Source organism: Podarcis raffonei, chromosome 1, assembly GCF_027172205.1.
Source record: "Podarcis raffonei isolate rPodRaf1 chromosome 1, rPodRaf1.pri, whole genome shotgun sequence".
Taxonomy (NCBI): domain Eukaryota; kingdom Metazoa; phylum Chordata; class Lepidosauria; order Squamata; family Lacertidae; genus Podarcis; species Podarcis raffonei.
Window position 1 is genome coordinate 84,432,534 of NC_070602.1, and position 26,372 is coordinate 84,458,905.

Here is a 26,372-nt window from a genome sequence, read left to right on the forward strand (position 1 = left end):
AAATATAAGAAAGTACAGTGGAAACTTGGTTTTTGAGTATCTTGGAAGCCAAACAATTTGGAACCTGAATGCCGAAAACCCGGAAGTAATTGCTTCCATTTTCGAATGCGCCTCAGAAGTCGAATGGCATTTCTCCATTTTTTCAATGGATTTTGCCAACTGCCTATTGATCCTTGGTTTTTGAATGTTTCAGAAGTTGAACGGTCTTCCGGAACGGATTATGTTCAAAAACCAAGGTTCTACTATTAACACAATACTGCAGGCACATTAGGCAAGGCAGACCCAACACTTTATTTCCTGACTGAAAGCCAGAAATAAAATTGGAAATAGCTTATGGAGAATTTTCTAAAGGGATCAATATAGAAACCGAAAGTGTGTTAATTTAATTAATGTGGCCTAATTTAAATGCAATAAATGTTGAAGAATGGGATTCAGTATTTGGGTGTGGTGAGCTATACAGGCGCATGTGAGGAGACTGGCTTAAATACAGGCTGCTTTGAACCATGTGGCCCATCTTTCACCACAATACTGTTTTATTTTTTACTTTGTGGGGCAAAACAGTGCAGGTAAGCTAGCCCCAGAGCTGGGCTCATAGCGTGGGACCACACTGCCACCAGGTGGCTGGATGGTATAACTTGGCACACCCTGCTGCTTGCTGATCCTGCTCTTGTTTAATGCGCTACTCTTTGGGTTGGGCAGAAGTTCATCTGGGCTCATATGGAGAGGTCTGGTGCCCCAATGCAGTTTGTCGCAGGCTCGCCACTTCTTGTGGTCTAGCTGGCAGTGCCCCTGTTGGTTTCTGCTCCGGGGTAGCTATGCTGGAGGGGTGGTCAAACTTAATGGTCATCAAGCATGTAATGGATGCTTTGTCTATTTGGGGAGCATTGGAGGGGTGGAAGTACTTAGCTTTTTGAAGTGTTCATGGACACCTAGTCGTGTCTTCTAGTCAGGCATCCTAAAGAGACGTGCCTGACCTGACTGTAGTGCAGGGATGGGGAAGCTATGGTTCAACTCCAGTTCCCATGAGCCACAGCCACTCTGGCCAGTGCTCAGGGATGATGGGAACTGGAGTCAGTTACATCTGGAGAACCACAGGTCCTCTTAATGAAGATTTACCTGGAAGGTAGAGGGATGTGTGTAAAAGAGAGAGAGAGAAGGAAGGAAGGAAGGAAGGACTAATATCCAAGTAAATATGGGAGCTGCTCTTAGCCATGGGGAAAATTTGCCTTAAGTGTGTGTATGTGTTTCTGTGTGTGCCTCTTAATTCATTTGGAACTGCTGGGAGTTGTGAAAAACTAAATTCTGAGCCTTCATTGACTCTGCCTGCACCTTCTCCTTGCAGCTCGAGATTCAGAACACCAGCAGCCTGTCTGCAGATGGCGACTTGAGTGCCACCTGGCCCATTGGCATCGCTCCTCCTTTCCAGCCCAAAACCCGCTTTGAGGTGCTTCGCTGGGATTACTTCACGGAAGAGGCAGCTTTCTCTTGCATGGATGGAGCTCCCAAGTGCGAGCTGCGTGGTGCAGACACAGCCGACGTGGCCGACGTGGTAGCTGCAGCTGTGGAAGAGCTAAACCACCGGTACCAGCCGGTGCTGCACATCCGGAAGCAGCAGCTGCTGAACGGCTACCGCCGCTTTGACCCGACGCGAGGCATGGAGTACACCCTGGACCTGCAGCTGGAAGTGGTGACCCAGAAGGGGCACAGCCGGTCGCTGGCCAAGCGGGTGCACCTGCTGCGCCCTCTCAGCGAGGTGGAGATCATCCCAATGCCCTATGTGACAGAGGCCAGCCGGGTCAACGTCATCCTGCCCCTGACAGCCCCGGAGCGAGATTATGCCGCACGCTTCCTGGAGGTCTATGCTGCGGCCGCCTTTGAGAATGCAGAGAACGCTGTGCTGACTTTCCTCTTCATCTACGACCCCTTTGAGGCTCAGCAAGTGGCCCAGAACGACGTCTTCCGGGCGGTGAAGGCGCGCATTGCGGAGTACGAGCGGCGCTATGCGCAGGTGAAGATCCCCTGGATCAGTGTCAAGACAGATGCTCCCTCCCAGATCAAGGTGATGGACATCATTTCCAAGAAGCACCCCGTGGACACGCTCTTCTTCGTGGCTGGTGTGGGCACTGAAGTCACGGCCGAGTTCCTCAACCGCTGCCGCATGAACACCATCAACAGCTGGCAGGTCTTCTTCCCCATCCACTTCCAGGGCTACAACCCCACCATCGCCTTCCACAACCAGCCCCCGCCTCTGTCTGGCCTGGACCTGGTGCGGGATGCCGGCCACTTTGACCGCGACGCCTTCAGCGAAGCCTGCTTCTACAACGCCGACTACATGGCGGCACGCACGCGCATGGCTGCCGATGCCCAGGACAACGAGGACATCCTGGAGACGCTGGACATCTACGACCTGTTTGTCAAGTACTCCAACCTGCATGTCTTCCGGGCGGTGGAGCCGGCCCTCCTGCAGCGCTACCGGCCGCACGGCTGCAACCCGCGCCTGAGCGAGGAGCAGTACCACCGCTGTGTGCAGAGCAGCCTGGAGGGCCTGGGCTCCCGGGCGCAGCTGGCCATGGTGCTCTTTGAACAGGAGCAGGGCAACAGCACATGAGCCCGGGGCCGGGGCCAGCCTGCCACCTCCCCTCTCCCCCTGCGCGTCTTCCCTGTAGCGGCAGAGGACAGCGGCCCAGGATGGCTCAGGCTGGGCCTCAAGGGAGCGGTTCTGCTTGGCTGTCCAGGTTGCCCTGTGGACCAAAAGCGGGCATTGGCGGGTGGTCAGGATCCAGTCCCACTTCTGCCTTGCTCTGCTCCCTTCATGCAGGCCCAGGTCCTCCCCCCGGGCAGCAGGATTAACAGCTGCAAGTGCCAACTGAGCAAGGGCAGGCAGGGCCTGCTGTGGGACTTCTGACTCGAAAATCTGGCTGCTGCCTTGGTGGCACCAGGGCTTTTAGAAGAGGCTTCTGTGTGAGGGTGGGGTGGGCTGAAGCCGAGGAGGCTGGCTTGGGGTTTCTGGATTCTGGGGCAGTAGAGGCAGGAAGGAAAGAAACTGCCCCCTCAGGAGCACTGCTTGGTCCCCTTGCTGCAGTTTGGGTCTTAACTTAATGGACACTCCAGGTGTAGGTGCAGGATAATCCTCTGTGGGTGGGAGGGGCAGAGGGATTCTGGTTGGTTATTTTTTTCTCTTTGTCCGGTGTTGCTCCTTTTGGAAACGGTGACTCGGGCTGCTTTAGCCTCAGATTAGGAGTGGTAGGGGCAAGAGGGTGGCACAGACCTGGTGGGTGCTTTCACTGAGAGAGTCAAGCAGCCCCCTGGTGCCAGGCTGGCTCTGGCACGGTGGGGATGAACAGTATTTCTGGGGCTGCCTGCCCTCTCTTTTGCCACCCGCTGGGCTGAAGGTACGTAGATTTCGCCAATCTTGCTGCCATGAGTGGTTGACCCAGAACTGTTCAGCAGAGCGGGTTGTGTCAATCAGCCTGGCGCTGGGACCAGGGCAAGGCCCAGAAAGGGTGCAGTTGTGTGTGTGCACGTGTGAGAAGGAGTTGGAGCTTGGCTCTCCAGTGGGTTTATATTTAACTTGGATTTGGGACGGGTTGGTGACTAAAATGTTGTTTTGCATTTTAATAAACTGGAGCGAAGCATAAAGTGTTTGGTTATGATTTTTCTGTTCTAGGCTGTATGCATGCCTGGTTTGTATGATGGAGAGAGATTGTGGAATCGATAGAAGTTAATTTATGTATTGGAACCTATGATTCCCTGGAGACGAAAAGAAAGCAGCGATGTCTATTTCAAGGAATGTAATACAAGTAGTTAGGTAGCTGTGTCCACACTAGGGTGCTAATGTGCATGTGTGTTTTCCTCCACACATGAGTGCTTTCAATTGTATGCCTCCAAAACCTGTCTGTTTCCCATTCATGCTAGTGGGTGATACTTGAAGGGATACAGTAGCACTGTGTGTTGTTCTTCCATTCGCGCAATGAGTGCACCCTACACACCATAAGTTCCAGGAGCCAAAGATCTTTTGTGGGCATGCGCCTTGGTATGTTTACCTGTGTGCATTCACCTTAAAACAAGTATTTTTTTAAAAAAAATACTAGCTATGAGATTTGCATAAAAGAGCTGCAAAAAATAATACATCAGCAACTCTGACATCTGTTGTAGGTGTGGAGGCAAAGATTGTTTAGTTGTGCATGCACACCTTTTTTTAGAAACGGTATTTTTGAAATACAGGTTTTCTGATATGCCAATTTGCACAAAAGAGCAGCCTTCCTTCCTTCCTTCTTTGGAAGCCAAGCATTCCTTCCCTTTTCCTTTCCTGCTTCCTGTACTTACAAGGGCAAATTTTGTTTTTATTTTTAACTTTCTTTCTTTCTTTCTTTCTTTCTTTCTTTCTTTCTTTCTTTTTTGCAAGAGTACTTCTGCTCTGTGAACATGCCTTCAGCACCAACTGGTGGGAAAAGTGCACCCTTTCCTTTTGGTTGATAGAAAAAAATGGAAGGAAGTGTGTGGGAGCAGCACCCATCAAATTGTCCCCATACATGTAATGTATGGGGAGATGGTGTTCAAAAAAGCCAGCCACTTAAAATGGAGTAACATTTTAACACCATAAATAATCATAACATTAAAATTCTCACTTCTGTGCATGCTCAAAAGCCAGCCCAGATAAAAAAGTGGGTCAGTTTTCTCCAACCATGAATGGTGAGTGTTGGCATATAAGTCGTGTAAAGAAATGATGCAGAAACCCCTTAACAGAGCGATCCTTTTCACCCTGAGAGCAAACAGTTTCTGAACTTCTGATGAAATAGCATCCGATCCTTACTTACACTTTGTGAGTGTTTTCTGTGATGGCCCATGTTTGTGAACACCTAAGCAGTCGGTGTTCTGTTTTGTTTAAAAGAAATGTAAATCTTTCTTGATGCTGAGGGGCAGGGCAGGCCACATGTTTACAGCTCAAAAGAAAATGTGGTCTGGGGTGGGTGGGACAGCACATAATACAGTATGATTGTATCTTATGCAGAGTTCAATTCCAAGGGTTCTGTGTATATGCAAAATTGCGTAATACCCAAACCCTTAGAACTGAACCCCTGTGCGAGCGCCAGCAGACCCAGGATGCTCTCACAAGGTCTTTTGGGGCTGCCCAAGTTCCTGTGAGATCTTGTGGGAGCTTTGCTCAGGAAACAAAAGTAGGGAGTTTAAATTTTGCTCCAGAAAAATGTAGTGCAGTGAGCTTTTTAAGCTCACTGTTGCTTCTCAAGCAAGGCCCTCTCCACTCACCAACTCCGCTTATAACTTGTGGGAATTCAACTGCCTATAGTTGATATCACATAAGTTAAATGCATGTAATATGCGATTGTGCTGCACCAGGAGAAAAATGGCAAGTGAAATATAAATCAATGCTATTCTTTTTGCTCTTGGACCACATGGCCAGTCAGTTCACTGTATATTCATACTAGTTCCACACACATAAGAACAGCCTTTTTATTATTGTGATTACAAATTGGGAACAAAAAAATGCAGTGTGTGTTTTTACAGGATACAAATCAGTAATCAGAGCCATAGGAAAGATACCAGAAAATGTCAAAATGGTATGTTACACTCTGGAGGCTGATGGATGCAACACAGGAAAGAGAAAAAATCAAGAGCACCATTGTTGAAGGTAAGAAATAAAATGCTATCAAGGAAGGGAGAAGTTGACTTCAGAATGTCTTTCTGTAAAGATTCACACAGTATGTGCGACAGACATGATTTTCACATTCGTTTATAAAGCGGGGAGGGGGGAACCCAGTTGCCATGTCTCCTGAAACCTGTCACTCTTGCTTTGCCCCTCAGAAAGATTACTTTGTTGAGTGGGCTTCCCAGCTAAAGCAATTCTCCATGGTGGTTTGTGTCATGAGTTTTATGCAGCACGCTATAGATGTGTTGCAGTGCAGGCCTGTTTCCTGACTGGCTGCAACCAATAGCAACACTGTGGAGTCTTTATTCAGCCGTCTTGGCTGGTGTTGATGGCAACCGATGAGTACCAGGTTTGCGAAGGCCATGGACAGGATACAATAAGGGCTCCAGGGCCACGTCATAGATTCATAAGAGGAGCAATATTGGATTGGTTTGTAAAATGTGCCTAATGATTTCCTCTATTACAAATTCACTACTCCACCAGAAATGACATAATTGATTAGTGTTGCGGAGGCTCCCTACGTATGGTTTTTATGCCTTCAGTATTTAGATCAGGTATGGGGAATCTCAGGTTGAAGGCATAAATGATGCTCTCTAGCCCTCTCGCTATACAGCCCCTTAGACTCTTTGCCCAGCCGTGTTCACACTGGTGTCCTTGAATATTTGGGAATGGGTCTTGCTTGCCTGGATGGTGGGGTGTGTGTGTTGTGGAAACCTTTGGCTGGAATGTAGCCCACTGTAGAAAGTTAAGAGTCATATCCACTGCCCAGCTCATTTTTGCTTGTGGCCCTGTCCTCATGGCACCAGAGGGTTCCATGAGGAAATACAACACTCAATGTGAAAACCATTCCCCACCCTGTATTTACAAAGTACATTCAAAGCACATCCCCCCAAGACTTCTGGGTACTGTGGTTTATCCCTCACATAGTTGCAATTCCCAGCAACCCTTAAGAAACTACAGTGCCCAGAATTCTTTGAGGGAAATAATGTGCTGCAAAGGTATAATATGTTGTCATTTAAATTAAAGCAAAGAACTTGAGAGGCAGGAATTGCTTAATTTATTGCTCTACTTTCATAAAACCAGACAGAACAATGCAGAGCATAACACACATAACTGCCAAGATGAGATTGAAGGGGCCTGCAAAGTCAGATTCTCAACCACAGTCGCTAGCAGTTGTCCCATAGAAATGCCAATGATGTGCTATTGTAAGAGCAGCTGAGAGTCCACAGTCTGATATTTATACTGGTTTGGTCCAGAGGATTTCAACTGAGGGAGGTCCATGCATTTCAAATGAAATAGGTTATTCTGAATTTCCAAAACAAGTCATGGCCTAAGGGGTATATTTACATTCCCTCCTTTGATCCGTTTGCGCTTCTGAGCTAGATTTAAAATTGACTTCTTCAAATTCTGTTCATTTAATCATAAGCATTATTTTTTTCTTTCCAGAAGATGATTGCTTGCTAATGAACATCCGTTTCTCACCCCTTCTAATCCAGCCCGTGTCCTTCCTCCTAATCCTTTCTGAAATATATAAGGACACTTTGATGTATGTTGACAAACAACTGAAGATTTAAAAAAGGCTAGAGAATTAGGAACTTGCAGTCAATAAAGCACAGTTTAATGGTTAAAGATAGAGATAGAGAGAGAGAGAGAAATCAGTTTGCTAGAGTGAGGGCAGGGCAAGCAAGAATGAAAACTAAATTAAAACTATGATCTTCCTTTCATATGCCTGATGCTAGGTCATAGAATCAGAATTGTAGAGTTTGAAGGACCCCAAGGGTCATCTAGACCAACCCCCTGCAATGTAGCAATCTCAGCTAGATCATAAATGACAGATGTTCATCCAACCTCTTAAAATCATCCAAGGAAAGAGAGTCCACCCTGATGTTTAGCTGGGTCCTCCTACACTTTTGTTTAAATTAAAACTTTACTATGATTTATTTAAATTGCTTGACTTGTTTAAATTAGAACATTATAAAATCACAATCATTCAATGCAAATTAATCAGTTTATATAATTTGGGCTCTGTATCACAAAACTGATTTGCAAAGGGTGAACTGGGACTTTCGCCTGGTACCCCAAAGACTTCTAACCAAGAAAATGTTGTCCTTGCTAATAGGGTTACCCACAGAGTCGTCTGGGCAGGAATTCAGTAAATCTGCGAGGTACTGCACTTCTCCTGATTCAGCCATCACTCAGAAGCAGGGGCAGTGTTTCAGCAGGTGGGGCAATTGTGGGTTTGAGGGGGAGGTCAAAGAGATGGCCTTACCTGTAGCAGCCCCAACCTGTGGAATTTTCTCCCCACTAAGGTTTGTGTGGCCCCTCCCTTCTATAGGGTTCTTCATCTGCTGAAGGCATGTCTCTTCACTGGCCTTTTGATACCTGAGATTTATAGACTTTAGGATCCACCCAGTTCATTTGACTGTAGTAACTTGTTTTAACCGTTTCTAATATTATTATTATTTTTTGTATAATGTTGTAACTTGCCCTCGGAACTTGTAGTGAAGGGTGCATAAGAAACCCAGTACATAATCTTAGTATGCCCAGACTTGAAGCCTCTGAGCCAAGCTGGGCAAACTGGAGGGCTTCATCTCAAAGGAGAGCACAGTGGGCATAATCAAAACCTGGTGGAATGGAGAGACGGAAGAGTGGAATGGGACACTCATCTCTGGATACAGGCTACATAGGAAGGATCAGCAGCCATATACCAGAGGTGGTCTTGCTCTGTATATTAAAGTTCAGCAAAGCAGAAATCCCCAAAGAAGCAGACTCTTCCACAGAATTGCTATGGGTGGAGATACTGGACCCCAAGAGTAATTTAGTACTGGGAACATAATGTTCTCTCCCTAACCAAAATGCCCAGGTGATCTTTATATGGAGAATGAAATCAAGTAAGCTTCCAAAGGAAGAAGTGCCATAGTGATGTGTAATTTCAGTTACCTTCACGTAGACTTGTGTACACGTGTGATCTGATCATGACAAAGAGGTCTAGATACTCCGATTGACTGTGACATAGAACAATTGATTATGGAACTGATCAGAGGAGCAACAACTCTGGACTTAATCTTAAGTGCACTTGGGAGTACACTTACACTTGTTTTGTGTTAGTGTTGTTGACCCAGCTGGAAACAGTGATCACAGTGCTAGCAAATGCCTTATGCCTTTTCAGCTCTGAATGTTTTTGTACATCACTTGGATAATTTGTTATAGTGAGCAACTAATAAGATTGATGTGATTGAGAGCCCTACTCTCTTTTGCAAATCAGATTCTAGGACAAAAGGAAGCAAGTCAACCCATCATTTTTTTGCTACCTGGGAGCGTAAACACATTGAGCCAGATTTTGTACTCACCTGTTGCTACTATAACTTGGTGACGTGTTCTAGCTTTCGAAAGCCTTGTTACTTGGTTTATGCTTCTTCCAGGTGTAAAAAAGGTGGGCAATCCCTGGAGGTGAATGAGGGGTACAGTTTACTAATGGGTGCCAGCAGTGCTATTTTTCTAGAAAAAAAGGTGCTGAAACTCACCATGAATACCTCCCTTGTTCTCTTATAATAGCAATGGCACTCACCTGAGAGGTGCCGGAACTGAGTTCTGGCTGAAAAAAAGTCCTAGGTGCTAGCAGCAGCATTTATATAGGCAGAGTTTTTTAGCATATTGTTGTCAACTTTGTTTATTTTTGTTGATAAGACTTCCCATATATTCCACCCAACTTTTTATCTAGCAGTGGGAGTACATGCTGAGTTAGGGTGGATTTGTTTTAAATGGGTTATCAGAACGTAGGCTGGGAAGATAAATGCCTTGGCTGAAGTGGCCCAGCTCAATTATCAGCCGAGAAAAGGGAGGCTTTTGTTTAACTTGCATGTTTAACATTTTGTTGTGTCTATTTGCCTGTAGCTCGAAAGAATTATTGCCTATTAAGAAAGAGCAGCGTTTTCCCAGTTTTTCTTCCCGACCATCTCTCTGTCCTTCCTGACAGCTCACTTTATGCTGAGCCTAGAAACTGATGGTACAACAGGGGAGTCACATGCTCCAGAATACTGGTTAAGAAACCTAAAGAGCTAAACTGGCAGCTATTGCTGGCTGCTCTGTATGCAGCCAAGCTTGTACCAATGGTTCTGTATCCAGGACCACTTAGGAGGGCTTGGGTGGTGCAGAATGGCATTTGGCTTCATTGTGTGAACTTGTGAGTTCTCATCGAGTACTTGCACTGTGCACATATTCACCCAAATTGTTCACCACAGGCAAATCTGAAATCTGCTATCACGCTGCCTTTAATATGTACAAAGAGTAGTGTCAATTCATCCCTTTTTCTTGTTCTTTTTTCTTTCTTTCTTTTTGGGTGCAGGGTTGCAGATCCTTGTTTGGCCTAGTGGACAAGGAGGCTGACTGGGTTGATCTTGAACTTGGTTACTAGTTCTCTGTTTGCACTGAGAGTTCAAAACAAAGCTCAGTCAGAACTATTACTAAGGGACCTAAAGTTTATATGCCCCTGAACCCCAAAACAAGCTTTGGTCTGTTCCATATTATATGTACACATCATGACTGGGTGACTGTCTTCTTCAAGATGGGCAATAATTGTCCTCCAGTCAAAGCCATAGTTTTGGGACAATGGCCAGTCATCTGTGGTGAGCCCAGACGACAATTACAAAGGAGCAACTGGGAGGGTGCACTCCACAGTTAGCTTTGGACCACCCCAAATGATGGGCCCAATGTCCAGGATTGTGTTCTTTGCAATATGGTGTTGAATCTTCTTTCCCTTGGGACCAGGCTGCTGTCAATAATAGCCAAAATATGTAGAAAAGAATAAGGAATGAGAGTGTCCACCCCACAGTAAGCTTTATGCTATTAAGCTTTACGCCATCTGAAATCACGCACCCACACACATTCAAGACAGTATCCTCTGTAAGATGCTTTTGAATCCTATCTGTCCCAGCTCTTCAGTGGGGTTGCAACCCCCCCCCAACTGTTTAGCAGTACTTTAATATAACATGAATGAAATGAAACCATAAACATAGCAAATCAATAAGCTTTGACTCTTGGATGTTAAACTTTGTAGGAGGAAGGCGAAACAATTACTTCACATCTCCAGTGTAAATAGCCATTCTGGATAAATGAATTGTTGTTCATCAAAGCAAACTTTCCTGGGCCAATTAATATAACCAGCGGCCGCCATACAAATTTATCATCTTTTTCCAGACTTGAAGCCTCTTGTAAGTATGTGAGGTAAAGCTTGTTGATTCATGATACTTAATTTCTTTTTGTTTTATATTAGGCAGTTGATGAAGACCTTGGTGTCAAACGCATTTTATGTTCGTAAAATTAGAGAATTGCAGAGTTGGAAGGGACCCAAAGGGCCATATAGTCCAATCCCCTGCAATGCAAGTATCGCAGCTAACATATACGTGTACAAGATTTAGCCTATTATGGATTTATTACTGGGAAGCTTGCATATATGGGAGAAAGAATTTAACATACCTTTCCCCAGCTCTGTTCATCCCACTCAATTGGGGTTCTTCCATGGCTGCTTTGTCCAACTCCCTGCGCTACAACCAACCGACCAGTAAGAAATCCAGTTATGGGATCTCCTTCCCACCATTTCTTCTAGTTTGGTCTGCTGGCTACATGAGTGTAAGGATTGCCTTTCTCCAGCAGCCAGGGGTGGTGTCATTTTGATTGCCTGCAGATGAGCATTCAGCCTGAGTTGTTTGTGATTAGACAGTATTGGCTATTTAATGAGCATTCATTTGGACATCTTGGCAGGGGGACATTGCCTCAATGCAAGTGTTATCTCACATGGTCCAGTGCCTTTCCCCCATCCCTTTCCTGATAGGAGCAGAGCTGGAAAGAAACCAAGAAAGGATGGAGTGCTAGATAATAGTGGGGTAGAATCACTGATGACACAAGAAACAAGGCTGGAGTTCTACTTGTGCCTCTTTATTGGGAGAAACTTGTACATTTGTAAAACAGCGACTCGCGCTCAGTAAAGTCATGGGATTAACAGACCCCCTCCTGGGAAGATCCCTGGCTGGGCCCCAGTCGAGAGTCTCCTGCAGCCTGCACCCTTGGAGTCACACACATATGCAGCAGATTTGATCTGCAATATCCCACTCCCTCTGCAGCAGTCAAATGCCTTGACTGCTCTTGGCTCTTGAAGGTGGTGTATGCAAGAGTTTGGTGTTGTCACTGAAGGAGGGGGGGCATTTGCAGCATATTCCTGTGCCACCTCTCTTCCTGAAAATGCACCCCCAGGAGTACAGGCACGTTTCCCTAAGTGTGGGGCATGACACCATGAGGTGTCTCGACGGTGCATGCTGGAGCCCCCTTTGGTTTGCTACATGGAGGGCTGAGGACCACAGCTGGGTTCTGGGGTATTCCCTTGTCCCATCAAGACAGCACAAGGTAGGTTGGTTGGCTTTTTCCTGTTGTACCTTTACTCAGGGCCCTGCTGCAAAGAGAAAGTTGACATTTCCCCCTGCTGCCCTTGAGGAGTCATTGCACACGCCCACACTCCCCACATGCGGATGCACTGGGCAAGTCTGCTACTAAGTGCTTCAGCCTAGGGATCTGAGTCTTGGGGCGCTGCCTGGGCTCCTTATCCTCCCCTTGATATTGTGTGGGACCCATAAGGCTCTTTCTCCTGAGGGTGGGGTGCTTTTGTGTGGCTTGGACCCTGAATACTGCTGGAGGAGTGTGGAAGATGTGGGGAAGGGGGGCGTCTGTACATCTGGGAAGGGGCTGCCCCAAGGGCACTCGGGCTTTGTTGGTGCCAGCAGCCTCCTGCAGCATCGGCCTCTGCACTTGAGCTGGGAGGGAACCTGAGATTGGACGTCGATGTCGTGGTGTCCAGCCTTACCAGCAGTTTTTAGCAATGCCGGCAGGGGCCAGCTGTAGCAACGAAAGACTGAGTGTAGCTGGCTAAAAACCACAGACCCAAAACAGTTATGTACAAATATACAGTTCTGAGGGAAGAAGGGATGGGTGACGGCTGGCAAGCCATGAGGGTGAGGGGCCTGTACCCATATGGTAAAGGGGCACATCGTGGGCAGGATGACAGGTCTTTAAACCTCCTTGTGGGCACAGTCTCAGTGGGGGGGGGGCAGCAGCAAGTGAGCAGTGGGGTACATCATGGCACTCACTGCCCAACAGCAGCAGCAGCCAGTGGGATACAGGACCTCTTTCCTGCCCTGAGACACCCCTGTGTGCATGTAAAAAGTGGTACATGGAAATGTATGTTTGTAAGGAGGCTGAGGGAAGAGGTGTAAGTAGGAACAGTAATGATAAGACAGGACAAAGTGAGAGGTGTTGGAGGGAACATGGCTCCCGCTACTCAGAGTCTGTGGCAGAGGCTGCCACGTGGGGCTGTGTGAGCAGCTGGTTGTGTGGTGCTACCGTGTTATAGACTGGGCCCGGGGAGAGAGAGTTGCCTCTACCTTTGGTGACGCCCTCTTTGCTCCCTTGCGTGCTCCATGTCCCCCTTCCTCCCACTTTGTGAAATTCCAGGCAGGCTGCCTGCCTCAGTCAAGCCTTGCTTCCTATCAGTGGAGCAGTTTAGAGTCCATTCCACCTCCCTGTTCTTGGCAGCTGATCCTCGGTCTTTCTCTGTGCTTCAGTATGGGGAAGGTTTGTTGGGGGAGGGGGTGCTGAGCCCTGGAGGGCAGGGGCAGGGCCAGCTGGACTGGGGAAGGGGGTTAGTTACAGGAGGGAGGGGGCTATAAAAGCACCACGGTGCTTTTTGGAAGCCTTTGGAGGTGAGAGGAAGGCCTGGCCTGGCCACTTGGGAAAGGCTTCTTGGCGCAGGCCGGAGCCTGCTGTGCCCCAAGCTGCTCCAGAGGCACTGCTGCTGTTTGGGGGGAGCAGCGCACGAGCTGGCTTAGCAAGCAAAGTCTTCGAAGACCCCTTGGCCCGAGTAGTGGTGGCGGTGGTGGTGGTTGGGCAGAAGTCCTGTGGGGTAGCTGCCCTCGTTGTGGCGGCCCAGGCTCTCACAGGAGCTCTGAGAAAGAAAGAGAGAAAAGAAACACGGTCAGCACAGCAGCTGGTACCTCTGGGTGGGTGGGTGGGTGGTATGGAGCTCTATGAGCATTCTGCTGAAGTTTCCTAGAGGGAGACCTCCTCCAGGAAGGCTGCATGTGACAAGACGTGATGGAGAGACATCTCTGTTTTCTTGCAAAGTGATATAAGATCAGCATGCTATCTAGGCCTTGCCCTGCCCCTTCCATCTCCACAGTGTGATGACCAGGGGCAGTGCTACCATCAGTCCAACTAGGCAGCTGTCCAGTGCACAGGCCTCAGAGGAGTGCAGGACTGACCTTTGAGGGGCAGCTTTATTCAGATTATTTTTTGTTATAGCTTAAAAATTTCTGATAATATTTTGGAGAACTGTATTTCTGCAGGACATCTGTTCTTGAAATTTTAAGTTAGCTATGGGGTGGGTGGGTGTGTTGTGTGAGTAATTAGCCTTGCCTAGGGCGCCAATAGCCTGGCCCTGGCCCTGGTGATGACATTACACTGTCTGCTGCATCCAGAAATGAGAAAGAGGCAGGATTAAGAAACATGGACTAGCAGGAACTCTTTTCCTCTGTGGTGGTAGCAAAAGGCTGGAGCTGTTAAGATTATGGCACAGAATGGCAATATTCTTCCACTCCTAAATTTTGCTCTCTGAGATGGGCCTTCGGAATGCTCTATCACAGGCTTTGTCTGTTCAGCTCTTCCTTAAACAGCTCCATCACCTTCTGACAACCTCACTCTCTCCAGGCATCCCATGTACCAAGCCAGGTTTAGGCAGTCCCTACCTTCTTGACCGTCACCTGCCTTTTTTGTCTAGTCCCCCATTTCCACTACTGAAGAGCAATATAACTCCTTCCCAGTGCAAGTTCTTGAGCCTGCTCTACTTTTGACCCCCTGCCTGTAGCCCTGTTAAATCTCCCACAGCCTTAAAGGTGGGATGTGGGGGGGGGGAATCTCACCCCATGGAATAGGAATCTACACTTGGAGGGATGCCACACTCAACCATGTCAGATGAGATCAAGACTCTAAATATAATTACAGCTGTGGGTATAAAGCTGTTAGAAACATGCAGTGCCCTGTGTGATTTAGCGAATGAGATGAAATGATAGCTCCCGAGGGTAAAGCTGTACCATGGTATACTTCACACCATCAAATTCAGAGAGGCTCTGTGAGCTCAGGAATCATGCTTTAGGGTGGATATTATTCAAAGAGAAAATTATGAGAGAGATTAGAATGTCCAATCTCATTCTTAAATGGACCAGAGAGATGGTTCTTAGCTGCTGCATGTATAAATAAGGTGAAGGGGAACAATTCATGTTGATTAAGTAGTAATTCCAATGTTAATAAAATGTGGGATTCCCGGGCAGGAAACTTATTTCAGGTCTTTAACATCGGAGGTCTCTAGGTGCATTAGCAATTTTAATGCGGAGAGCTGAGGCTGCACACAGATGATATTTCTTCATGGAGCTGCTATGTGGGAATATCATTGTCTAAACTACATATTCTGTTTTCATTCCATATACATTCCCCTGGTCTAATCCATTTCACTGCAATATTCCCTTGGTAAGGGACCAGGGCAGACACGGCTGCAATTATGAAACAAGAAAAAGGTTCCCACTCTCTCCAGTGAGGTTCTACACCCCATGGATAATGTTTTTGCTGCGCTAGAAAGCTGCCATTGCTGGATCAGGATTAATTATAGGTTAAGGTGGAAGTTGCATCCATGGGTCTTCAGAAAGCATAGCCTGTGCACAGCATGAAATGCCTTTCACAAACAGGAAAAACAGTTAGCATGTCAAAAACACACAAAAGCTTGCACTTCAAATACTGTACAGCATCTCCAAGAAACATCAGGCAAGCAAACAAGCAAACATGCACTTCATGGAATGTGGATAAAGATAGAATGGCTTGAATGAGGGGTGTGTGTTTAAATCGTGTTCAACTCAATTTTACTCAGAATAGATCTATCTTAGTCATGCTTGTTAATTTCATGGGTCTTCGCTGAGTAAAACTTAGCTGAATACCACCCTCCATGTGCTCATTAGCTTACCAGCACAGGGGTGACCTAACTGTGCCACTGCTGGGTTCATGTTATGCCTGGCTAAGCCAGAAGTTCCTGGAGAAAAGGCAGCCTCCCTTTGACTACATGATAATATTACTGGACTTGCCACCATCCTTCCTGAAGACAAGGCCTCCAGTTGAGCAGGAAAGGATGAACTGTCACTACAGTACTTGCTCAGAAAAAAATGATTCTGTCCACAAGGTGGTGCTGTGACAAAACAGCTGATCTCCTACGCTGGAGCTTATTTTACACTAGCTGTTTGCCACAGATAAGTATTGATTGGAGGCATCTGTTGCGTGCATCTAACCTGGAGGGACCACGAACAACATCCATCTCTCCTGCTTCTGTTTAGATATATCCTATGCTGAAGCAGAGTGGCATGTCCTAAAGGTGTATGTTGCTCCACTGCTTCTGTGGCTGAAAATGTGTTTGGCATCAGACCCCCCTCCCATTTTATTTTTTTTAGAGGTGGGGGGAGATTCTAATCCATCCCCTACAATAGAAATCAACACTTTCTCATAAGGTTTCCACTATGAGAAGTTGGAAAAACAGTGTGGTGTTCTCCACAAGTCCTTTCAGATTCTTCTCAATCCCCTCTTATGTCAGAGGACAGGCTTATATCTGCTCTCCTGGTTTCTGCTCTTGGACCAAAGAGCCCCAGCTCATCCAACGAGTGAGCGCCTATCCCTCCTGCAAACCAGCTGGCATGAGGAATCTTCCTTCTTTGGTATTTTTCCTGCTACTCTTCCACCACTGTAATCTTCCTCTATCCTGTAAGTACTCCTCTCCTTCTTGGTGTTCTCTGCTGTTTATAAGACCCCTTCTACCCATCCCACCTGCTGCCCTCCCACAGCCCACCTGGGTTTAAGTCCAAACAACAGGTATGGGCAGGAAGAGCAACTTTTTTGCGGTCTCTCCCAACTTCACAGCTGCTCCCCCCCCCAAAAAAATCAGATGCAACTGCAATTCTTACTATGCGGCTGGTTTAGGTTACAAGGAGCTGCCTTGCACTAGGTGGGAACACAGGACCATCAACTAGCTCAGGGCTACCAACTCTCAATGGAAGTGGCTGTCCAGGGTGTCGGGCAAAGGACTCTCCCAGCACAGTTGCCTGAGATTTTAAGCAAGAAAGTACTAAATGTAGGGTGGTCCATGTGAATATCTGTTGCTGGACTTGCAACTGAGGGGAGAGTGCTGCTGAACGCAGGTGCTGCTTGTGGGCTTTCCCTGAACATCTGGCTGACCAATGCGAGAACAGGATGCTGGGATAGATGGGCCTTTGGTCTGACCTGGTAGGCTATCCGTATGTCCTTATGGTATGTACTTCGCATTGTATCTAGGGCACATCCTCTTGATTTGTGCTATTGTGCATCTCTGTGATAAAAACCGAAGTAATATGCAACTGCATGGTTATTACATGTGAGGTTAAAATAAAAACATAAAAAGGAGAAAGTGAAGGAACTGAAAAATCACAGCTCAGTCGGCCCAGAATAGCTCATCTCTCTGCCAACAAATGATGCTGTTAAGGAGCCAATGTCCAAATTCAACCCTGAGCCACATGGAGTGTGCCAGTGTGCAGTGGACAGTACTGAGTCTACTGCAGTAAAGACATATATCCCATGCCAGGAGTAACCCTGGGATATTTGGCTGCAATCCTGAGACATCGACAGCAACAGCCTCATTGATTTTAATGGCTCAGGATTGCAGCTTTCATGTCCTGAAAGCCAAGATGAGAACAAAGGACTTCCTTCAGCGGGTTGGGTCCAGAGTTAAGCCTGTAAATCCACAACCACTCAAGTGGAATACAAAATGCTGCTTTCATCTTGGCTGGTGTGCTAGGAGTGAGCACAGCTTTGCTGGGGTGATGCCCAGAGGTCCTGCTGCAGCCACATGGGCCTCTTTTGCCTTCAGTGCCCTACTGGCCAACTCATCAGAGGCAGCATTGGAACTGCCACAAAACAAAGACCAGTCTGGGTAGTTCTCTGTCTGCACCTTTATTTACAGCCCTTTGCTGCAGCCAGGTTGAATTTCAAGGAGCCCTAGCTTCTATTGACTTAAATGTTGGCAGCAGCAGGAAATTAAAGTAAACTCAGCTGCTAATTAGTTATTCCTTGTCCAAAGCCTCCAGAGCCAGCCAAAAATCGGCATGTTTGATGGGCTTTCCCTGGCTCTGCCTCCTGTGTTTTATCTTTATATAACATCAGGGCTCCTGGGATATTGAATGCACCAGCGGAACAGCTCCCGCTCATGCCGTAATACAGGCATGCGGTATATGTCACTCGCTCACCATCATGCTCACATGAGATTAGAGGCAGGCAACGCAGCTCTCCCTATCTCTCATGCTCACTCACACATGCACACAAACAATTCAGTGCCGGCTCCAGGATTTGGGGAGCATGCGAGCCTAGATGTTATGGGACATGCCAGCCTAGAATTCAAGTTATGCTGCCTCTGATCTTCTTGAATCCTGCAAGTAACATGAGAATGGCACTACTGTTGAGGCCCAGGAAATGCCCAACTGCACGATTAAAGCTTGCTCTGATTACACAATATTGCTGTATACGGATGACCATGCAGACCTGCCTGAATGTTAAGATCATCCTCTGTGACCTTTCTCCGAGTGGTTCCTGTCTTTAGAGGTTGGTTAGGTAGGAGGCAACTGTGAAAGGGACCATTTCAGCAGGAACACCCATTTGTGGGGGGGGGGGTCGCAGGGCTCCAAATCTTGTATCATTCTAGCACCACAGGAAAGCCACGAGGGAATAATGCTTAAAGGAGAGAGAGGGGGAACCTGTGGCCTTTAAGCTGTTCCAACTTTCCAAAGGTCAAGCAGCGGAAGCAGGGAACGTAGGCTGGGAAACACAGAGTGGGAGGGCTGTTGTCTGCAAAAAAGACTCAGCCCTGACCTGAAATTTTCTGCATCCAGGCTGGGTCAGAAGGAACCAATGGACTACATGGCAAATGGCACCCCGAATAGAAGTGCTGGCCCAGTCTTCCTCCACTGCATCTTTGAGTGGCTGTTGTGTTCAAGTCCTGTGCACAAGCTGGCCACTGTGAGAACAAGATGCTGGACCAAATGGGTCTTTGGCCTGATCCAGCAGACTCTTCTTATGTGCTTAGGTAGGGGCACCAGCCCATCATTTAGAAAGCCACCTGTTTGTATTCCAATGCTGACACATGATCTCATGCAGACTGCATGGATTCACCCTATGGGCAGCTGCCTTCCTTTGGTAACTACCACCTATTCCTTGCTTCTCCATGCCCGGCACCAGCAGCTCTCAGTACGCTTTGTTCATGTTATTGCTGCCTTCTTGTGTAGCCTGTGCCTCCACCTTCCCAGTCCTCCATGTGTCTAAATTTTCTCCTCTCCGGGTTCTGTGTCCTTGAATCTGTTCCTGAATCTCAGCCTCCCAGCCATCCATTCATGTCTAAACAAAGGGTGACCTGGATCCTCCATCTGTTTCCAGCGTCCTCGATGACATGCTACTTTGCAGTGGATTGATGGTGGGGCAGTGCTTCCAAGTTGGTACAAAGAACTGCGCATCTGTGTTGGTCTCAGGGTCCCACTAATGATACAGCAGATACAATTTAGTTCCACATTGATCTTCCTTGCATGGGCTGGGCAGTACCAGGCAGGGAATCAACAGTCAGCAGAGCCAGAGCTGCTACATTTGTGCATCTGTGTACCATTTCACATTTGCCAGCTTCTGAAGCCCAACCACACTATGCTGTTGGTTTTCCTCCCTGGTTTTGGGATTTGTGCCCTGAGCAAGGAAGAACAGCCTAGCGTGATTTCCAAGTAGACCAGTTACCCTGGAGTAATGTATTAAGGGGTTTTATTTCCGGCAGCTATAATCATATTGCAGGGGAGAAAGTCACAAGCTGGAATTTGCAGCACACCTTTTCCTACTCAACGGATCTGAAGCATTCCTTTTCTTGACTAACGGTGCAGAGGTTATCAGGACAAAGATACTTCTGTGGAGGCAGGAAAAAGAAATTATAAAAAAAACCTTGGTGCCTAAATCCGCGAATGGTTCCTCATTCTCCATCTCTGCCATCTATTTCTCTTCCCATTCATCTCGGTGAAGAAATGTCGATATGTAGTAATGAGGCCATTAACCAAACAATCTGGTAGGTCTTAGATATTTTCTCTCTCCTTTCAGTAGGTGTCTGCTGTGGTTCACAGGAGCAGGAGCCTCTGCATAGTCTAGAAAAATGGTACTGGTCTTCTTTACACCTCTGTGAAAACTAAAGTGCTGCACTTGACCAAGGCTAGCTAGGCCTGAGCCCTCTTCAATTTTTGGTAGCATTTTCTTTGCACACTTGGGGAAAGGTATGTTAAGACTGGTTTCTTTTTAATGATAATAGTTAACAGGCTCAGGAAGGCACAAGACCATTATAATACCATTGACTACTAGAAAAACAGGATTCTATATTCACTGTTGATGTCTATGTTGTTTAACATCTACATGAAACCGCTGGGCAGGGTTATCTGGAGGTTCAGAGTAAGTTGTCAGCAGTATGCTGATGACACTCAGCTCTATTTCTCCTTTACCTCTGCAGGTGAGGCAGTGGAAGTGCTGGACCAGTGTCTTGCCTTGGTAATGGACTGGATGAGAGCCAACAAACTGAAACTCAATCCAGATAAGATTGAAGCACTGTTAGTGGGTGGTTCCCTATACCAGATGGGTGGGAGGTTGCCTGCTTTTGATGGGGTTACACTCCTTCCGAAGGAGGTTTGTAGCTTGGGTTTACTCATGGATCCTTTGCTATTCCTCAAGACCCAGGTGGCTTCAATGGCCTGGAGTGCCTTCCATCAGCTTTGGTTGGTGGCCCAGCTATGCCCCTAACTGGACAGGGATAGCCTAACTACTATGTCTATGCTCTGGTAATCTCAAGGTTAGATTACTGCAATGCGTTGTACTGCCTCTGAAGACAAGCAACTTCAGCTAGTGCAGAATTCAGTGGCCAGGTTGCTTACTGTAACAGGATGATTTGATCATATTACACCGATCCTGGTCTGACTGCACTGGCTACCAATTAGTTTCCAGGCCCAATTCAAAGTGCTGGTTTTGACCTATAAAGCCTTAAACGACTCAAGACCGCAATACCTCACTGCCTTTTTCCATATGAACCTACCCAGACGCTGAAATCGTATTCTGAGGCCCTTCGTTGTGTACTGCCTCCTCAAGAGGTCTGGGGGGTGGTGACACAACTTTTCTGCAGTGGCTTCCCAGGGAAGCTCCCCTGGCACCTTCATTATACCCCTTTAGGCACCCGGCAAAAACATTCCTTTTTAACCAGGCCTTTGGTTGATTTAATTGACATCCTTATTGTTATTTGTGCAATAAAATAACAGAGGCAAACAATGATGTTTCCTTCAAATTCATACGTGTAACCTTTTAGAAAAGGGAAAAATGCAAGGACCATTTCCTAGACCTCTTCACTCTGATCTATGGCACCAGGATCTTTACATAAATCTGCACAGAGCTGCACTCACAGCTACTCAGAAATTGCTTCAGCACAGGGATCTGGAGGGGGTAATTCAATCAGTTCTATTTTCAGCCATCTCATTCTGGGCACCATCTTTTCCTTCCAAATGGCAGCCTGTTGAGTGTGCACTGCAGCTGATCTAGGTGTGAAAGCCTGTTTATGTGGGTGGAAGTCACTGGGTCAGGTTCCTTGATTTGGAGGAGTTCTTAAAATATACATAGTCTGGATCCTTCTTTGATGCAACTTTAGCTTGCATTTACATCTTATGTATTCCCAGTCAACTCTTTCTGCAGCTGAATGGCCTTATCAGCTTCTTCCTGCTCGGGGTCTGAGATTTATCAGCATCTTGTTAGATACACATTTTCTAAACAATTCATTTCCATAGGTGAGCAAACAGCCGGCAGATATCAGGGCCTCTCTTTCTTCACGGGTGCAGTGTTGGTTTTTGAATGTTTACACTACTTAACTCCCTGATTTAAAGCTAAATAGAGTCATTGTGGTACAGTGCCAGGTCACATCTTTTGTTTTTCAAATAGTTACTATTATAGATTAGATTTCTTTGTTCTGTTATATCCTGCCATCTTTCCTCTCCCTACCAATTTGCTTCATTAACTGTTAGCAAAGTAGGTCAATTCTTTTGCAGAAACTATTCCTGAAAAAACAACTGTGTGCATCTTTGATTTTCTTTTGTCTCTTTATCAAGGTTGTGGAAGTGCTCTCTACACTCTCTTTAGGATTATTATTTATTTGCAAGGAGGCAAGATTTGCTATCTAAAGGCTATCTTTGTAAATTCCCGGGCCAGCAAGACATTCTGTCTCTGGAATGCAACTCTCATAATCCTTGACAGTTGGCCATGCTGGCTGGGGCAGAGGAGAGTTGGGAGTCCAACAATATCTGGGAGGCTGGCGATTCCCCTCCACTGCTGTAAGAAGTGGTGGGTCAAGGCATTGGTTTCCATCTCCCTAAGTAGAGGAACCATCTCACACTCCTCAACTGCCTAGAGGGACAGATTTGGCTCACGGCTTCCAGTTACTGACACCTTCTATAAACACCGCAAACGAACTTCTGGAAATCATTCCTGATTGGAGATTGGTTTCTTTAGAAGCACAGGCCTAACATCTCCTTTAGCTGTCAGAACCTTTGGAAAGTACACTTGTCAATTTCACTAGGCAATAACTCATATTCTTCGTAAGTACCCAGCTTTCCATAGTCTGGTCCCTGTTGTAGGTTTCCCATGTCAGGTGGGATGCAGCAAGAGGAAAGCAGAGAGGAGCTGTCACTTGTCTGGCCACACTGAATCTGCTGCACTTGAGAGACGCAGAGTGAACAGATGCTCAAGCTGAGCTAGGAGGTGCTTTCATCTACTGACTGCTCTCTGGGTTTATATACTGTAAAACACTTATTGCCCAGGATGGTTTTGTAGTAAATTCCCCATTTTAACTACGACAGGTTCACAGATGTAACCAAAGGCTTCTCTGCAGGCATCGCACAAGCAGTCTTGCCTCTTTTATGCACAAACAGAAACATATGTATGTGCATATGTATACATTCATGCACACATGTATGTACTGGTATATAGGCGCTGTCTACCCAGATCACAATGGGCTCACACAAATATATAAAAATATACTCATAGGAGCATGTCCACACACTGCTTGCAGCAGCATAGTCATGTGTTGCACATGAGAACTCAGCATGTTGGTCTGTCAACATGATAGCTAAATGAAACTTCAGCAGGATGAAACTTCAACACTAGATAGCCATCAAATCTATGAGCTTCCAGGGATATCTAGCTTGACACAGTTGGTGGGGAAAAGGTGCTGGACCAGATGGACCTTGGTCTGATTCTGCAGGGCTCTTCTCATGGTCCAGAGCACAAAAAAGACAAACAGAACTGTAAGACTTCAAGCAACGTTTGTTGCTCACTACATAACGTCACACCCAGCGTTGAGGCACTTTAATATATGACAATGGCGACGCATTGTTTAGCAGGTCCAGATACACACTGAAACTTGGTAAGACGGAAGCTTTGTGGGTGTGAAAGTTCCCAAGTTTCAGAAATGGGCAGTTTCAGAAATTGCCTTTTCTTGATGGAGTTGCACTCTCCCTGAAGGTACAGGAACATAGCATGGGAGTACTCTTGGATCCATCATTGTCACTGAGTGCTTGGTGACTAAGAATGCCTTTTCCAGCTTGGGCTTGTATGCCTCCTGGACAGGAATACATGGGCCATGCTGTTGCATGCCTGGGGGACCTCTAGACTGGACTGCTGCAGTGTTACCTACACTGGGTTACCCTTGAGGGTGGTTCAGAAATTGCAGCAAGTGCAGAATGCTGCGGTCCAGATTTTGGCCAGAGCAGCTCCGCATCAGCATTTTGGTGTGGAAAGCCAGCACATTACCAAACAAAGTTCAAGGTATTACTGTCAGTGTATAAAGCCCTAACCTGAAGTTACCTGAAGGACCACCTTGTGCTTTATAAACTGGCCAGAAAACTGTGACCATCTGGAGAAGCCCTATTTACTGTCTCATAGTTATTTCATATTTGTTTAATTTCTATACAAACCGAAGCTTTTAGCATGGTGGTACCAGTAACTTGCAACACTGTTCCTGTTGAAATCAAACAGGCACCGACAATTCTGGAAACATTTTGTTTTGCCAAGCATTTCTAAGAGAATTAATTTGATTCAGTGCTGGCCATTTGTTTTAGAATCACAGAGTTGGAAGAGACCACAAGGGTCATCTAGTCTAACCCCCTGCAATGCAGGAATCTTTTGCCCAACATGGGGCTCAAACCCACAACCCTGAGGTTAAGGGTCTCATGCTCTACCAACTAAGCCATCCCTGAGTTTTGTATGTTATAGTTTTCTAATTTTATAGTTTTCTAATTCTTTTTTTTTGTACACCGCCTTGATGTATTCTATCAGTTAGCAGTTTGTAAATCATCTCATAAATAAATACACAGAATTCGCACAGCAGCTGACACATTAACGTGCATCTCTTCCAGCCAACGCTGTTAAGAAATACAGACACACATCACATGCAGCCCACATGGCCCAAAGCATGCAGTGGTCCACAAACAAAACGAGGATTTCGTGCTTAAATGACACAAACTCTCCAACATCATTTTTCATATCGGTGGGCATTGTGCGGATCTACCCAATACAAATATGCAAAGAGATAGAATATTGTTCTCTCTTACCCTCCCCATCCCACTCTCCAGCTGACCAGGTTCAAAGCTGGGAAAGGCAAAGAATTGCACCTTGCTTCCTTCCAGCGATCCACCCACTCCCCGTTTTATGGCAGCTGCAGGAAATAGTCTGGGTGGCAAGGGAAACAAGTGTACCTGCTCCTTGATCTCCTCCAGTCCCAGGGTGGCAATGCTGCCTGAAGGCTTCTTCAGAGGGGGCTTGGGGCGTCGTAAGCCATGGGCCACCTTGTCACGGATCACCTGGGGCACAGCAAAAGGCAGAGTGGCAGCTCCATGTGTGTTTAAACTCCCATATCACTTTGCGGTAGGGAACGTGTCATATACACTCAGCAACTTCCCCCAACTTGCATTTTGCTCTATTCCCACTTCGCCCTATGATGTCATCAAGCTAGATTTCTTCCTGGAAAACAACTTCAGAGGCCCTAAGTCCTGCAAGCAGGTAGTCATGAACAGCCAGGCATCCTACATGGACCATAGCAAGCACCTATCATACAGACTGTGGCTGAAGCTGTCCAGATGCAGCAGATGTTACCAGCTCGTTCTGTACTACTGGAGGCAGGGAAGACTTGTGGCTCCCTAGCTGTTGTTTGACTCCCAACTCCAAGCATCCCTTGTTCCTCATCCTTGCTGTAGAAGTTGTCCAGGTGCTGTTTATTACCACCTTGGGGGGGGGGATAGCATAGCCTGTGCTGACAGCAGGTAAACTAATTGAATTTAGGACAACATGGGGAGTTTGCCAGCTCTGTGTAAGGTGTCAACAGTTAACGGTACAGCGCTATCTTAGTGGGGGTGCCAGAGCTATAGGTTCCCCCTCGATGCAAGCTCTAAGCTGAGCCCAGTACAAAGTCACAGCTAATGCAACACAAGACTCTTTCTCCCCTAGGTCCTCTTTCTCACCTCATAGATGTAGTCCAAGATTTCCAGGACAGTGAGGACGCTGGCCCCGATGAACAGGCCCATTTGGCCTCCAATGTCCCCTGGCAGAAAAGGAGGCAGTTAGGGCAAGGGAGACGATGGTGAAAAGCAAGTCATCTGCTGGACTCTGAGCACTGGGAAGGCCTCTGCAGGGAGGAGGGTGGCCGGGCCTCAGGCGGGATCCATGCTGCTTTTATTGAGTATCAGGGAATGGGAGAGGGAGAAATGGTGACTGAATGTGGTGGCCTGGGGAAAGGCAAGAGAGTGAGCAGCAGGAGCATTGGTATGACTTTGCTTTCCTTCAGGGTTAGCTTCCTGCTCCTTTTGAATGCAATGGGCACCAGGGTCCTTCTAGCACTGGAGGAAAAGGTTGGAGGAAGACCTCATGGAGAGGATGAAGTAGGTGTGTGAGCACAGCTGCTATGGGAGTAGTACCTCCCTGCACACTGGTTGGGTGCCCAGCAGGGAGTAAGGCAGCACAGGCCTCAAAGTGTGGTGTGTCAGGGAGAAGGGGGGTGGGGCTCTATAAAGTCCAGGCGGCTTGTCAAAAGAGGGAACTGCTGTTGGGCCTGCATTGCTGGCACCACCAGTGATGGAGTCCAGAAGTAAGTACTGCAGCAAACAGCCAGAGATGCTGTCAGATGACAGGGAAAGGCCAATGAGGTGACACCTGTGTTGCCATAAAAACTTGGGATTTTGGTGAGCCCACGTCATGTCTCTGTCTCAGCAACATAAGGTGTGAATCACAAACAAGTTCTTGCTTATTTGCCTGCCTGCCTGTGTAGCTTCCTTCTCGAAGCTTGCTTTGCCTCAAGAGCACTAGCCCTAACCAAAGGAAGGTGGCAGGTAGAGGAGCAGATTCACTCACCAAGAAGCCCTGCCAGGTTGTATGCCCTCTTCTGCTCAATCGCCTCATAGTTCAGTGCCTCAAAGAAGATGTCCAGCACCAAGAAGTTCTCCCTAAGGGGAGTTGGGGAGGGGAGAGAAAGGATTCAGAGGCTGAGCTGGCTCATATATTC

General features: G+C 46.9%; 2 protein-coding genes across 8 annotated transcripts in view; one reads left to right on the forward strand and one right to left on the reverse strand.

The window, feature by feature from the left end:
* CHPF (chondroitin polymerizing factor) overlaps nt 1–3,639 on the forward strand; it is a 36,156-nt gene extending 32,517 nt beyond the window's left edge. For all 3 annotated transcript variants that reach the window (XM_053400808.1, XM_053400799.1, XM_053400790.1), the window contains exon 4: nt 1,343–3,639. In XM_053400808.1, coding sequence (XP_053256783.1) covers nt 1,343–2,608 — 1,266 coding nt within the window. In that variant the 3' untranslated portion in view covers nt 2,609–3,639. The remainder of the gene's footprint in view (nt 1–1,342) is intronic.
* Nucleotides 3,640–6,702: 3,063 nt separating this feature from the next.
* Nucleotides 6,703–26,372, reverse strand: part of ASIC4 (acid sensing ion channel subunit family member 4) — a 210,355-nt gene continuing 190,685 nt past the window's right edge. For 3 of the 5 annotated variants that reach the window (XM_053400840.1, XM_053400859.1, XM_053400850.1), the window contains exons 7-10: nt 26,222–26,313; nt 25,336–25,415; nt 24,574–24,678; nt 11,582–13,658 (exon numbers count right to left, since the gene is read on the reverse strand). In XM_053400840.1, coding sequence (XP_053256815.1) covers nt 13,539–13,658; nt 24,574–24,678; nt 25,336–25,415; nt 26,222–26,313 — 397 coding nt within the window. In that variant the 3' untranslated portion in view covers nt 11,582–13,538. Of the gene's footprint in view, nt 7,190–9,018; nt 9,113–11,581; nt 13,659–24,573; nt 24,679–25,335; nt 25,416–26,221; nt 26,314–26,372 lie in introns of those variants that run through there. The other 2 variants (XM_053400831.1, XM_053400821.1) reach the window with 1 other exon arrangement.